We start from the raw sequence: 15,104 nt of genomic DNA, 5'->3' as shown, positions 1-15,104 counted from the left end.
TAATAAGTAAATAAATCTTTAAAAAAATTACAATCTTAAGATGTTCTGCCTCTCTGCTTTTGTTGATACTGGTTTATGCCTTGGAAACCAGCTTCCTTCCATCTGCAGCACGAGTGTCCTTTCTTTTTCTCTCTCTCTCTTTCTCGCTCTCTCTACAGGTTTTGGTTGCAAGTTCTCTGTGGATACATCTCAGTCCCAAGCTGAACAGGCCCTTCAATGACCTGCAATAGTCTGAGGATTAGGTTACACATTAGTCCATCACAAACAATTTACTGTCATTAAAGTGTAAAGACTGCCACTCAACTCTATGTTTTTATATCCAGCAGCTATGATGAGCTCTTTGAGGGCAAGGGACACATCTCATATATATTCGTGTGCTCCAAGTAACCTAACTCAACGAAATTATTCTTCAGGAGCATTTGTAAATGATTGCTTTGTAGCACTCATTTTTAAATCTGTACTTTATTTGGGGTTTTAGGTCTCAACTTCCCTTCCACCTCCCAACCCTACATAGGAAAGAGAAGGTTAGTGGGGAGAGAGGCCCCTTTATGTCTTCCAGTTTTTGAAGGTCAGTGGGTCTTTTATGGCTCTATACCGGCCTCTGTCGACAGCAGGCAGACTCAGCCAGCAGTCTCCTTCATGCCGCTGTGCCCAAAGCATTTATCTCTATCTGTCCACTCCAAAACACCACACCATCCATCTCCAGTCTCTCCAAACTGCTACACACCACCACTTCTTTCTCAGCTCTCACATTTATATTCTCCAGAGTCCTAGGTCAAGCACCTATCTATGCTACACATGGAAGGCTGATACCAGCTGGTAAAAGCTATGCTCCGAATGAGACAATGAACAGGTGTAGACAAAGTATAATCCAACTAAAATCCCACACTTAGGATTAAATATGAGGATTAAAACAACATATTTACATAACATAACTCAGTTTACAAAGAAACCAAAACTTCTACTATATTGCTTTACAAGTAGATGTCTTTGGGGGAAGAATTTGAATAAATTAAAAATTATTGTTCCCATCTACCTCTACAAAGACTAACACACACTTAATAATCTCCTTAAGTTACCAAACTTGCCAGGTTGTTAAGTAAATGAAATTGCTTTTAGCAAGTAAATTTCTTTGTAATACAACATTTTTACAAAACAGTACCCTGATGTAGGGTAGAAGAAGCAAATATGCTTTTCTAAAGTCTAAGTAATTAGGTTTATGGGCATTCTCTATTGAAAGCTGTGGACTAGTTTACCCTAATATTTGAAAGATTGAGGCAGGGGTATCAATATGAGCTTGAGAGTAGCTTGGACTACATACCAGACTCTGTCTCAAAAAAGTAGGCACTCAAATAACTTAATAAGGCCAGACAGAATAATTTTGTATAATTGATATGCCATATAAATCCTCTACTTTAAAAATAATTTTTATTATTGTCTATTTCATGTGTATGGGTGTTTGGCCTGCATGAATGTCTATGTATCATGTGTATTCAGTATACACAGAGGTGAGAAGCAGGTGGCTGATTCCCTGGAACTGGAGTTACAGACAATTGTGAGCTACAGACAATTGTGGGTGCTGGCAATTGAACTTAGTCCTCTGAAAGAACAGCCAGTGCTGTTCTTCTAATCACCGAGCCATCTCTCTACCAATCAAGTTGTCTGTGGAAAGTGTACAACCCAGAGACTTCAGTATCATGTAGCTGTCACTACAATTAATATTAAAACATTTTGTCACTTCTGCAAAGAACTTTAAGTTTTTTAATAGTTATTCACCATTTTCTCTACCATTTAGTCCATGACAACATATAACTTGCTTCCTACCTCTGCAGAGCTACTTAGTTTGCACATTTAATATATATAGAATCATACTATACATGGTGCTTTGTGCTTACTGCTTACTATCATTGTTTTTATTACATCACATCCTACAATATAAATGTTGTTGAGCCACTTTCTAGTTGACAAAAACTTGGGTTGTCATGGGTTAGGATTACATTGAGTGACGTTGCCATAACAATTCAAGAACTCTTGAGTGACACGTTTTCTTACAGAGGAAAGGAAGTGAAGGATTGTTTGGCAACTGTATGTTTAAGTTTTGGCAGGTTTTTAGAGGAACAAAAGTGATAGTGTGTGCATGCATGTACACACAAATACCCATTATAAATGGGGGCTAAACGAAGCCACTCCTGATGAGACCTAATTGACTAGGATCAGAAGGAAGGAAAAGAAGTCCTCCCCTATCAGTGGACTTGGGGAGGGGCATACATGCAGAGGGTAGAGGAAGGGAGGGATTGGGATGGGATGGGAGGAGGGAGAGAACCACAGGGGGAATACAAAGCAAATAAAGTGTAATTAATAAAGAAAAAATAAATGGGGGTCTATTAGACTGGCTTACATAGTAGGATCTCAGTCCAGCAGTGGGCATACACATGCTAGAGAGACTGAGTAGCTGCTCAGTCCATGAAGCTGGATACTTCAGTAGCAACCCAGCATTGCAGGCCTGGGACATCCTTAGAGTCTCTGGTATTCTGTCTACAGAGGAAGGTGGAGGAAAATAGACTTTGAGGACAGCAGAGGAAGGAGCAGAAGCAGTAGATGCACTGGCTCAGAAAGAAACAGAAGTCAACAGGCAACAGTGCATTTTCCCCAGGGCTATTCATAGCTGAGCCATGAGGGCCTTGTACTCTGATGGTGAAATTTCCCTGAATGAATCCCCAAAACCCTCTTCTGATTTCCATGGAGCATCTGCAGGCACATGGGCACATGCACATCAAATACCCACAATAAAATTTTCTAGAAAGAATGATATCAAACTTGCCTTCACCCTGAACCCAGTCTGCTTCATTTCTAAAACACCTTTTCCCTTTTTAGACTTGATGCAAGATTTTTTTTTTTTTTTTTGGTGAGTATGACTTGCAAGGTATGGAGTCCAGCACACAGGAAGCCCTCAGGCATGCAGTTTGCCAGAAGATCATAATTGGGATATATTTCTTCCCAAAGCCATCAGGGATCAGACACTTCTCAGCTGGCACATCTTCAAATTTACCCACGTTAAACTTAGTGGAGTTCATTCACCTCTTTGAGATGTGGATCTTTTGGTTTCCAGGGACCTTGAACATGCATGGCTCTGCATAGGTCCTCCACCTCACATTCCTTATTCTACAGCTCAGAGTGGAAGGACATGATGGCCTGGCCAGTGTGAATCTTGGCCACTGTGCCCAGGAGCTCCCAAAGGCATGCTATGCACCTGTCTGAAGCCTAGATTTGGGAAAGCATGGAAAACAGCAACTGTCTCCATGGATCCTCTTGGCAGCCCACCAAACATCCTGCTACACACACTACTCCCAGAGACTTGTTTGCAGCCATTACTCACCAGGTCCCCAGTGAGAAAAAGAACCTGGTTAGCTAAACTTAAAATACTTTTACTCAGTGAATATAGTGGTACATGCCTGTAATTCCTACACCCAGGAGGCAGAATGAGTTTGAGGCCAGCCTGGACTACAAAGGAAGTTGAAACCATGTTTCAAAATATAAGACAAAAACATTATGTTTATTCTTACTATAACGCAATACAGTGGTTAGAAAAAATAAACTTACTAAAAACTTAGGATCTTCTTATATCTGAAGGAAGCCTTAAAACTTCAAGGTCTAACCACGTTGGCCCTCACTATCTCCTGGCAGAATTCATTTAGGTCACTGCCTTAACAAAGGCCTTGTTGATTAGGTGTTCTCAGTTAAAGAAGGAGGTGTGTTTTTTTAAAACTTTTAATTTTTTTAAAAAAAAAATTATTCACTTTACATCACAATCATCCACATACCTAAAGAAGCTAAATAACAAGGAGGACTCTAGCGAAGATGCTTAATTCTCATTCAAAAGGGATAGACACCAATAGCTGGTGGTGTGATTTCACAAGGAGGGAGGAGGATGGAGTGAGCTGGGCAGGGAAAGGGAGGCGCAATGCTTTTTGAAATGTTATGAAATGGTAATTGTATAGTTGGGATCTTTTTGTGTGTGTGTTTAATTATGTGTATGCATGTGTGTCTGTGTGGAGGTATGTGCAGGGGAGAGCAACTGTCTGAAGACGCCAGAAGAGGATGTTGAACCATCTAGAGGTGTAATTGCAGGCAATTGTGAGCTGCCAAGTCATAGGTGCTGGCAACTGCACTCCAGTCCTCAGGAGCAGCACATGCCCTTAACTGATGAATCATCTCTCCAGCCCCTTAGGGAGAGCTTCCAAATGAACGTTTTTATAGTATAACTGAGGAATATAAATATAAAGAAGGATTATGGTATAAATAAGGAAAAGGAGCATGACAAAAAATGGTGATGATATACCAAGGAAGGCAGGCTTCTATCATGGGGTGGCCAGGCAGAAGAATCATCAGAAAAATGCTGAAGTTTTGAGAAAAATCATTACTGTAGCGTATATCTTTCTGTTCTCCCACATATTTCAGTTTTGAAAAGCCCAACCCACTGTTTCCAGTACAGAAAAAAAAAAAAAAGCTAATACACACTTCTAAGCTCTAATCAAACTTTCTCTGGGTTCTGCTCTTTAAGGCAGGAAAATTAGGAAAGTATTTGTGCAACATTTAATTCTTAGATGTGTTCTTTGAAGTAATAAAATGATACTTAAACTGCCCCCAGAGCTACTCAAACATGTGCCTTCTATCCAAGAGTGTGCATCTACATAGAGCATTGCAAGGGAAGATTTACAGCTTCCTGGCTGGTGAAAGACAGAGTCAAAAACATAAATCACAACAGGACCAAGTAATGGCTTTTCCAAGGGGATTTTGAAAGAATGCATATTTGAATTGGGTCTTGAACTCTTAGGTTAGAATTTATTACCCATGCTCCAAGAAATACTATAGTTATATATAAGATGGAATTCGATAATAAAAATTTGGTTGGTCTAGTAATCATTTTAAGAAATGATTACTAGAATGAATTTTAAGAAATGATTACTAGAATGATGTTACTCCACTGAGCTCAGTTTTTGCTCTAAATTTAGCATATCACCATAGCATTTAAATCTGACTGCAAATGGATTTAATAAATAATCTCTTTGAATAAATACCAACATTATTTGAAATATAAGGGGAAATTTGACAAAAGAAATCCAAGAAAGGAAAAGAAAAAGATCTGTGTGTAATGCAATTCAACCACTGAATAAATGTTCTAGCAGAGAGATTGAGCTATCCATCTATCTGTCTGTCTATCTATCTATCTATCTATCTATCTATCTATCTCTCTATATATAGATCTACATATAAGAATATATGTATATTCTATATATACATATAAGAATATATGTATAGTCTATATCTATATATAAGAATAGAAGTCTCTATATAAATATATAGAAATATAGATATATACATAAATATATATAAAGATACATATAATATATATACAATATATACATATACTTTATCTATCTACATAGATAGCTACATCTCTATAAATATATATGATATATCTTTCTATATAAATATAGATGTAGATACAGATAGATTCAGATATCTATACATAGATATATATTTATGTGTCTTATAGATATATTTATAAGATATAGCTATATCTATCTGTATCTATCTATAGCTATATATCATATCAATATCTATATATGTAGATAGATATCTACATATAGATAAGTATCTATATATCTTATATATCTGTGTATAGATATATATCTATATATATACATATTTATAGATATATAGATGTGTATCTTTCTGCTAGACTATTTATCCAGTGATTATGTATATGTACATGAATATGAATATGAATATGTATGTTTGTATTTCTGGTGTCCACACAAAAAATGCACAACACAGGTGTGATAGTTCAAGCCTGAAATCTCAGAGGTTGGGGGCCTGGGAAGAAGGATTAGGAATTTAGGGGCAATTAGCACATGTCCTGAGTTTGGGACCAGTCTGGCCTATATGAGGTGTCATACAGGTGTATAAGCACATAAATCCTTAGTTTTCTATGATTTAAAGTCAAACTCTCCCTATGTATCGAAATATTTAAGTTTGTACAGACTCATTGAGAACTTTAAACTTTCATCAGAGGCTCATCTATCATTCTGAGGGATTAAATTAGTTATAGCAAATCACAAGACATTCGTTTTTTATTAAAAGGTGAAAGACAATAATATTTTAATATGCTTGGAGGGCTAGTGAGAATCCTCAGCAGGTGAAAGTACTTGCTGTCAAGCTTGATGACCTGACTTCAATCCCCAGGACCCATATGGTAGAAGAAAAGAGTCAACTCCTGAAAATGAAAATTGTTCTCTAATCTCTACACACACACACACACACACACGCACGCACAGGGATTGGGGAGTAAATATAATAAAACTTAAAAAATACCTATGGATTTAAATGCACTTCATTCAGAAAATTTCTACCAAACTATATACCCATCTGTACATATTTCACTGTTAGAAAAATTGATGCACAACAGGTTTTTATCTCTCTCTCATACAGACAGACACAGGTAGCTGGGTTCTGGTGATATAGGTCTGTAATCCTAGGAAGAACAGGAGGATCTCAAAAATTTGACACCAGTCTGGTCTCCACAGTCAATGAAACCTTGTTTCTAAACTTACACATTTTTTTTTTTTTTTTTTTTCCTCTGCAGTCTTCCTAGGCAAGGGAAAATACTCTTGTGTGTTTGATGAACTCTGGGTTTTGCGTTTGGAGTGGAGGGTCTCTAAAGATCGTTATCCATATGCATTACTCCCACTTAGCAATCAGAGGCCCCTAGACTCTAAATGTGGGGGTGCTTGAGAGTACTGGATCCTTGCCAACTGCACTGGGGCGGGGGTTTCAGGCTAGCTGCTAAGTTCTTCCTTCTTGACTTAGTCAAGGTAATTTCAGATCTCCAAGAAGACGACTGGACAATGCCCTGGTGTCATTTTCCTCTTTCCTAGCTTCACTATGGGTCGCAGCCTTCTGCGGGCCCCTAGTGCCCGCTTCCCGGAACCCAAACCCGGGGCCGCGTGACCCGGCCAGAAACGCGCGGCGCAGCACGTGTCCGCGCAGTCCCGGGGCTCGCGCCGCCGCCACCGCTCGCCAGACTCCTAGGACCGGGGCCACCGCCATGCTGTTCCGCTTCGGTGTGGTGGTGCCACCGACGGTGGCCGGCGCTCGGCCGGAGCTGCTGCTCGCGGGGTCCCGGCCAGAGCTGGGGCGCTGGGAGCCGCGAGGCGCCGTGCGTCTCAGGCCCGCGGGCACCGCGGCAGGAGCGGCCGCGCTGGCGTTGCAGGAGCCCGGCCTGTGGCTCGCCGAGGTGGAGCTGGTCCCTGATGAGGCGGCAGCCGGCGGGGCGGAGCCGGGCCACGAGGACGCGGGCCGTGTGGACACGTTCTGGTACAAGTTCCTGCAGCGCGAGCCCGGAGGCGAGCTGCGCTGGGAAGGTACTGCGCACTCGGGCCTGCACCCCGCAGCAACCATGCACCCCGGCCTTGACCGTGGGGCGCGCACCCCGCAGCTCGCGCTCTTCCGCAGCTCCCCGTTCACCCTGGCCGCGACCTCGGGGTGCGTGCCCCGCAGCTCGAGTGCTCCCGCAACTCTTATACCCGGCACAACCCGTTGTTGGCCACCGCTCGCTCACCCCCATCTTGACCCCACCCGGCTACACCGCGTTTCCGGTGTGGCTCAGGGCTGATCAAGACCCATCCCTTTTGATTCTCTGGCCCCAGCTCTGCCCCAGATCTGTAACCCACTCAAAAGTCTAACAATCCGCATTACAAAGGGCTGCTGACTGTAGGGAATTTTTCGTTAGAGTTTGAACCAGTGGGAAATAGCAATTGAGAAATGACCTGATTTCTTAAGATACATAAAGAATAATATTGCTTGTAAAGAAATAATAATAAAAATAAAATAGCTAGGTGTGATGGCACAGATCTGAAATCCCAGTACTTTGGGAGGCTGAGTCAGGAGGATTGCTGGGAGTTCCCAGGCTTAGCTACAGAATGAGCCCTTGTTTCACAAAAACATTATAATAATAAAAATATGAGTGAAAACATCATTTCCACCATACAACACTGTAAGCACACTAACTGCACGCAAATATGTTTGACATATGAGAGGTGCCTTCTGCTTGTCCTTCCTTTACAGTGCATTTATATTAGTATTACTGTGGACTTTTCCATCATAAAATAACATCTGATAATTTTAATAACAGTGCAAGGTATACAAGATCTTTCATTTTCAGGTCCTCTCCTTTATTAGCTTTTATGACATGCCCAAAGCACCAAATAATTTGCTTGCATTGCTTTTTTTTAAAATGCATCCACTTTAACTTCTCTGCTTTTAATTTCTCTGATAGTTACCACATAAATTATATATATATATAATTTGTAAAATTAGTATCTATTGACACCTGCTGGAAATGCATGAAAATTAGCAACTGCACATGCTATAAAATATGAAGAATCTAGTCCATGCTTATTACTTCTTTCTTCCCTGCTGATTTTTATATTCTTATCTTAAATTATAGAAGCGATATTGACTTTTATTTTGTAGAGTTTATTATTACCTTATTAAAGAAAATTGTCTTTAAAAGATTTGTAAAATAACAAACACACCTCTCTCCCTTTCCTTATGGTCTTTGTTTCTATGTAAAGTTTCACATGCTCATGTTCTATTTTCTTGCTTTTACCAGTGCCTTCTTACAGATGGGTAGTCACAAGGAGTTGAAGAGTCCAGTTTTGAATGAGAAGAATTAGAGGGAGGAGGTGGGCACAGAGAAGGAGATCAGCACCTGAGAGAAAAAGTGAGAGGAGACAGGGGAGAGTAGGGGGCAGGGGTGAGTGGACGGAGGTTAATTACCATTGGACAGATTTTTAATCCAGAGGCCATCCCCAAGTGGATTGTGGTTTATCAAGAGAATATCCAGATCCTGGGGGACAGGCGTCCTGACCAGGTAATGGGTGCCCAGGACATTGGCATACCAGTATGATTTTACAGAAAGGGGAAAGTTGAGCAATCAGCTCCAAGAAAAAGACACTTATTGGAAACAGGGAAGAGGGGAAAGTAGGCAGGTAGAAGAGAGAAACAGTGGAAGGGCCAGACTCTAACTCTAGAGTTGCATATGGTAGATGACAACAGTCAGCAGAGAAGAATGAATTTAGGCACCCAATGTAAACATGCTTGGCAGAAAACAAAACAAAACAATACACTTATGAGGTAAAAGAAGCAGTTATTTGGGGTGGAGTGCAAACTTCCAGGCTGTCTCTCTAGAGTAAGAAACAGTGACCCAGATGTGGGAGCAAGAAGGTTTTCTAGGGTTTCTAAAGGCTTAAGGGCAAGTCCTCCACCAGAAGTTTTTTTTTTTTAAGTTAAAATACAGGCCATAACCCAGTCAGGTGTGTGTGTGTGTGTGTGTGTGTGTGTGTGTGTATGTGTAAGTGCCTGAAGTCACCAGGCGAGTTTCATGAGTGACAGATGGTCTTTTGCTTGTGATGGGTGGGGGAATAAAGCTCATGGTTACTCATAAACACAGCTTCCAAGTCACTGATGTCTGAGCACCATGTTTAGTTTCTGATTCCTAAGGAAGGCCTGTCTGGCTTAAGCTAGGGTAGCCATTTTAGGGCATTGGCAGCTGTGCTCCATCTTAGCACCTGTTTGGTGACCTAGCTGTAGGATGCTTGCAACTGAGCACAGTTCTCATTCACCTCTGGGGCTGTTTGGCGGACATCTCAGTGTGCTGGAATAGATCACACCTCACTCATACTAGGACCTTTCCCAGGAAACCTTTCCCTATCACATTTACAGCACACTCATTTTATGGTAGCCATTTGCTGATGGTGTAGAGAGGTGCAGTTGTGAGAACTTTTCTTTAGTGCTTTCCCAGACTGGCATGTGCTTATTTGTTAGGTCTCCTGTTTTTCTGTTTGACTACACATCTACATCTCTCTTAACACCTTTTTGCAAGAGGTTTATTTTTATGTGTATGTTTGTGTCTACATGAGATTATATGTACTATTGAGTGTGCAGATGCCCATAGAGGCCATAAGAGGGTGTCAGAGCTTCTGCAACTGGAGCAGCAGGGAGTTTTGTGTTCCCTGATGTGGGTGCCAAGAACTGAACTGTTTAAGAATGGTAAGTGCTCCTAACTTCACTGAACTGTTTAAGAATGGTAAGTGCTCCTAACTTCTGAGCCATCTTTGTAGCTCACCTAATGTTACTTTATTCTCCTTATCTGTTGTTTTTTCCCATCATACCTCATATTACAGCTCATTACAATTTACAGACACATTGGTTATGGATTAGTCACTTTCCTTGTTTCCATGACAAAATACAAAACAAAAAGCAAATTAAGGGAGGAAGAATTTATCCTGGTTCAGAGGTTGAGGGTTCAGGTAATCATGCCTGGAAAGGCATAGTGTCAGGAGCATGAAGCAGCTTGTTATATTACATCCACAGTGAGTCAGCAGAGAGTGGCCTGTGGGGCTTTAAGTTTCTCCCTTTCATGAAATGTACAATAGTCTATGAATGATACTGCCCACATTTAGGTGTGGTTTTCCCGCTTCAGTTGACCATATTTAGAAATTCTATGCAGGTATGTTTGTCTATGCAGAGGTGTGTCTCCTATGTGATTCTAGAGCCTGTCAAGTTGACAGTCAAAATTAACCATCACAGGTAATACTGTACTGGAACTGGGAAGTTAGCAATGTGAATTAGCCTAAAAATCTATTACTTTATATAGCCAAACAGAAAGAAATGTGTCATACAGCCCTTTTCTCTTCAGTTCCTTTCTCAACATCCCCATGGGTTTACTTTCTACAGATTCTTCCTCATCTTTTGAATCTAACTGATTCCACCAACCTAGGAGTTCATATGTTTAAGTTTAGAGAAAAGAGTAATTAAATGTCAAGTGAGAAGTCTCACTGTAATTTCTTGGCTTTTCCCATGAGATGGCAGTCAGAGCTGTGACCATCAGAGCTGTCTTCTGTGGATTCAAAAAGAAGACAGAAATACAGAAAAGTCAGTCTTAGGAATTCCCTTTATCTAGAGAGCTAAAGGGCTATCATACTGTGTCCCTCTGCCCCCTTGTTTTATGTTTAGAATTGGCCAGAGTTGTCATGCCTGACTTTCTGTATCATTGCCTTTTCCTTTGTCATAGTAAAATATTCTGACCAAAATCAACTTAATTTTGGCCTGTGGGTCTAGAGGGATAGAGTCTTTCGTGGGGAAAGGCATGGCATGACAGAAGGAGCAGGGAGCTGGTGAACACATTTACTGACATACAGGAAGCAGAGAGAAAGAATTGGAAGTGGGGTGAGGCTATAAACCCTCAAGATGTGTCTTGTGAGGTACTTCCTCTGGCATGGCCATTCTTCTCAGAGGTTCCATAACCATAGACTACTGACTGGGGAACAAATGTTCAAATACTTGACTCCAGGGGAAATTTCTCCTCAAATCACCATGTTTCTACAGAATTTGACCCAACACTTTGCTGCCTACCTGAAGAAATTTGTTGTTGTGGTTACCAAGAAGAGTCGGGGGAATGGGTTCTATATAGATAAGTAAAATGGTGTCTGCTACATTTTAAAACAAAAGAGATCAAGTACAATTTTTGTCCAATATAGGTCTTCCTACCAGAATGCAAGGCAGGTATTCATTTCTTTATTACGTGTTGTTGTTAATAAAAATGATGTTGAGCTCTATAATGTTATTTATCATTATTTGCCCTATAACTATTTTGGTGATATTATTTGACCTGCTATCAGAAATAATAAGACACAGATACTTGTTAGATTTTGTAATTGTCTTATTACCTCGGGCCGGACAGATATTACTATCTATGCTGTCTCAATAACCTCACCAGCCCCCATCCAATACCATACACTAAAACCATCCTTACCTGGGCTACCTTCCATCGATAATCTTATAAATACTTGCTTATCTGGGCCTTTCTAGGCCATTATTGGAGTCCTTCCTTCAGGCCCGCATGATTCCTTCTTCACACTAACACATCATGGCATCCTCCTGCCTCCACTCTTCCCATCTGTCTCCCATGATTCTCCAGTCCTCCAAAGCTCAGGAACCTTCGCCACACTCACTCCACTCTGCCCTGCCCAGGTACAGGCCATTTAATTTAAAATTCAGGTATGTCTTAGGCAGTTTACACAGAAAGGATAGGTATATTCAGGGGAGTAACCAGATCTTGAGGGCCCAATCAGAACAACCCCTAACACATGCGAAGAAGGCTTTCTGCAGGCTTTGGTCTGCTCTCAGTGCCATTTCCCCTGAAATCCTGTACTTTCATCTCTAGACTTTTCACTCATGTTTCTTGCATATTTCCTTTCTCTCTTAATTAGTTCATGTTCTTTAAATTCTTGGTCAGAGACCTTGTCTTCTGGTTCCAATAAGTGTATCACCTTTAAGCATTGTTTCTGTTATATTTTCTGACATTGTCGGAAATAGTCCCCACCCTTTTTTGTGTGTAACATAACTGATCTTCACTTGTGGATTAAAAAACATATTTTGGGTTATATTGCATATATTTAAGAAAACACACTATTTGGTATAGTTTTATATATACAGAGAAGTTACAGCGTCAGGGCATACCACTATATGTTATGTTCCTTGGGTTCTTTTCCTTTGTTGCTAATATCCCATATTGATTGTAAAACATGAAGGAACTGATACTTGTTTAGGCATTACTAACTTATACTTACCAAGTTTTGCTTTTTATCCTAATTTACCTTTTCTTACTTAGAATCTCATTCTTGAGTTTAGTAGCATGGAGCAAGCCTTTGATTCCAGCATTTAGGAGGCAGAAGATTTTAAGTACAGCATGGGAGAGATGAAGATTTTCAATTATATTGCCTCATTATACTAACTACCTTAGGAATCATTCCTTGTTTCTGACATGACCTTGATAGTTATAAAGAGTTCTTATCAGGTGCTCTGAAAATATTCCATGTCTCTTTCTCATAATTAGAGGGTTATGGCTTTGGAGAGGAAGATCTATCATGTGGAGTGCTGAGTGTAGTGTTTACTACAGAGTAAAGTGGGGGCATTCTAAAGGGTGAGAGTGGACAGTGGTTAAAAGTGATAATTATAGAGGAAAACACTGTCACAGTGAGAGCAGACAGTAGCCAGAGAATCCACTGCGGAAGAAAACACTTTCAGGAGGTCAGAGCTGGCGAAGATTGAAAGGACAATTGCAGAGAAAAATGCTCCCAAGTGCTGATAGAGCATTGTGATGACCTATGTGTTTATGTAGGCTTCATAGTATTTTCCAAAATTTCTGGACAGCTGGCTTTCTATGGTGGTATTTTCCTGTATGGGAAAGTGACAGAATTATATGAATTAACTCTTAAGGGAGGGGACAGTGGTTTGTCATTTTTCTTTACTAGAAATCTTCATGATACACATTAATCTTATTATTTTGGGGGGATGGCTCACCCATGCCTTCACCATCAGGGCCAGCAAGAAGCTTCATCTTAATGTAGAATGAAAAGAAGATGAAGGCTGTGTTCTCACATGGTAGAAGGAGAAGCATTTACAGTTTTATTTTATGTGTATGAGTGATTGCATGCATGTATGTGTACCATATGTATGCAGTGTCCATGGGGGTCAGAAGCAGGTGTCTGATCCCCTGGAACTGGAGTTACAGAGAATTAAGAGCCACTACATAGGTGCTAGCAACCAAACCTGGATTCTCTGTGCTCCAAGTAATCTTAACCACTGAGCCATCTCTCCTACCTCTTAAACCATTTTATAAGGGCACAAATCTCATTCCTGAAGGTTTCATTCTTTGATTTAATTACCTCCCTGAAGATCCTAGCTCTTTATAACTATTGCTTTGGTTTCATCATGAATTTTGAAGGTATAGAAATGTTCAAACTATAGCAGCTAGCTTCTTTAACATATTTATTATACGTATTTCTTAAACATAATTATACATTATAAAATTAACAAGCCTATTAAAAACCTTTCTATTGATATGTAATACACATGCATATCCTTCTTGCTTTGGATTAAGGGTACAAGGCTATTAATATCTTAATCTTTATGTACATCTACCATGGTCCATTAGTGGCACTCTAGGAGTGGATGCTCACTTTCTCTCTGCTGCCTGGCCATTGTTGATGGGATTCTGTGTTAAGGCTTTCAGTAACACCTCCCGTGTGAAACACAACCTGCAATATTAACAAAAAAAGGAACAGAACACCATACCACCTTCAAACTAGAGCAAATGCTGTGAGACTAGTTGGCATTGTATGGAGCCCACATGTCTTCCTGTGTGTATGACTTGTGCACTTTCTGTCTCTGTTGATATCACTCAGCTCTTTATCAACTTGGAAGTCCATGAATTAGTTAAGTAGTACATTGATTTTATATACTACTTGTTCACACAGGTCCCGATGCTCTCACCCAACTAGCTAAAACTTTGTATATATGTACCATAAGCCACCTTGCTATGATGCAGACATATCATTCTACATCATAGCAAGATTATCAGTACCCAGGGTTCCGATGGGTTCTCAGTGATTAGTGATGCATGCAGAATTGGATCTTTGAATTAGGCTCCATATGCACAGCATCATAAAGACCTCTCTGTATGCTTGTCTAATATGTATCAATCTATTACATCCAAATAAATGTTTTACAAGAATTATCTTTCCAACACATGGTGTTATCCCAACATGTCTTAAAACCTAAAGCAATGCCTGGTACCTTCATTAAATGAACAAATGAACGGGAGAAACACACATCTCAGCATCTGAAACTGAAGTAGCCATACTTTTGTGTCTTTTTTCTTCAATGTCACCATGTGCCAGTGAGCTGAGTTTGTAAAGGCAGATGAAAATACAGCACTGCCCAGAACTCCAGTTTTTAAAAGGAGACATTTGGAAACAGAAAACATTCAAAAATTAAAATAGATATACTAATCCTTGGAATAGAACCAAATCTTTCAATTTTTAAGAGAACATAATCAAAGTCTTCCAAGAATTTTCATGTTAGCGAAGATCTCACCTCAGCCTGTATTATGGAGACCCATTGGGTATACATGGAAGCTTGGTGGTCTCTGAGTCTCAGTGTAACTCTGTGGAGGTCAGAGGTTGAGCAGAGTAGGA

The 15,104-nt window shown here is 40.3% G+C and overlaps 1 protein-coding gene and 1 non-coding gene across 3 annotated transcripts in view; one reads left to right on the top strand and one right to left on the bottom strand.

Annotated features, from left to right (window-relative positions):
* Nucleotides 1–3,289: 3,289 nt before the first annotated feature.
* Nucleotides 3,290–3,423, bottom strand: LOC132653304 (small nucleolar RNA SNORA70). The gene has a single exon (XR_009591075.1). It is a non-coding gene; the product is annotated as a small nucleolar RNA SNORA70 (small nucleolar RNA).
* Nucleotides 3,424–6,867: 3,444 nt separating this feature from the next.
* Epm2a (EPM2A glucan phosphatase, laforin) overlaps nt 6,868–15,104 on the top strand; it is a 103,256-nt gene continuing 95,019 nt past the window's right edge. The window contains exon 1 of one of the 2 annotated variants that reach the window (XM_060380274.1): nt 6,868–7,424. In XM_060380274.1, coding sequence (XP_060236257.1) covers nt 7,109–7,424 — 316 coding nt within the window. In that variant the 5' untranslated portion in view covers nt 6,868–7,108. The remainder of the gene's footprint in view (nt 7,425–15,104) is intronic. The other variant, XM_021650142.2, reaches the window with a different exon arrangement.

This window comes from Meriones unguiculatus, chromosome 3 (assembly GCF_030254825.1).
Source record: "Meriones unguiculatus strain TT.TT164.6M chromosome 3, Bangor_MerUng_6.1, whole genome shotgun sequence".
NCBI classification, from domain to species: Eukaryota; Metazoa; Chordata; class Mammalia; order Rodentia; family Muridae; genus Meriones; species Meriones unguiculatus.
This window is presented reverse-complemented; position numbering and strand designations above follow the sequence as displayed.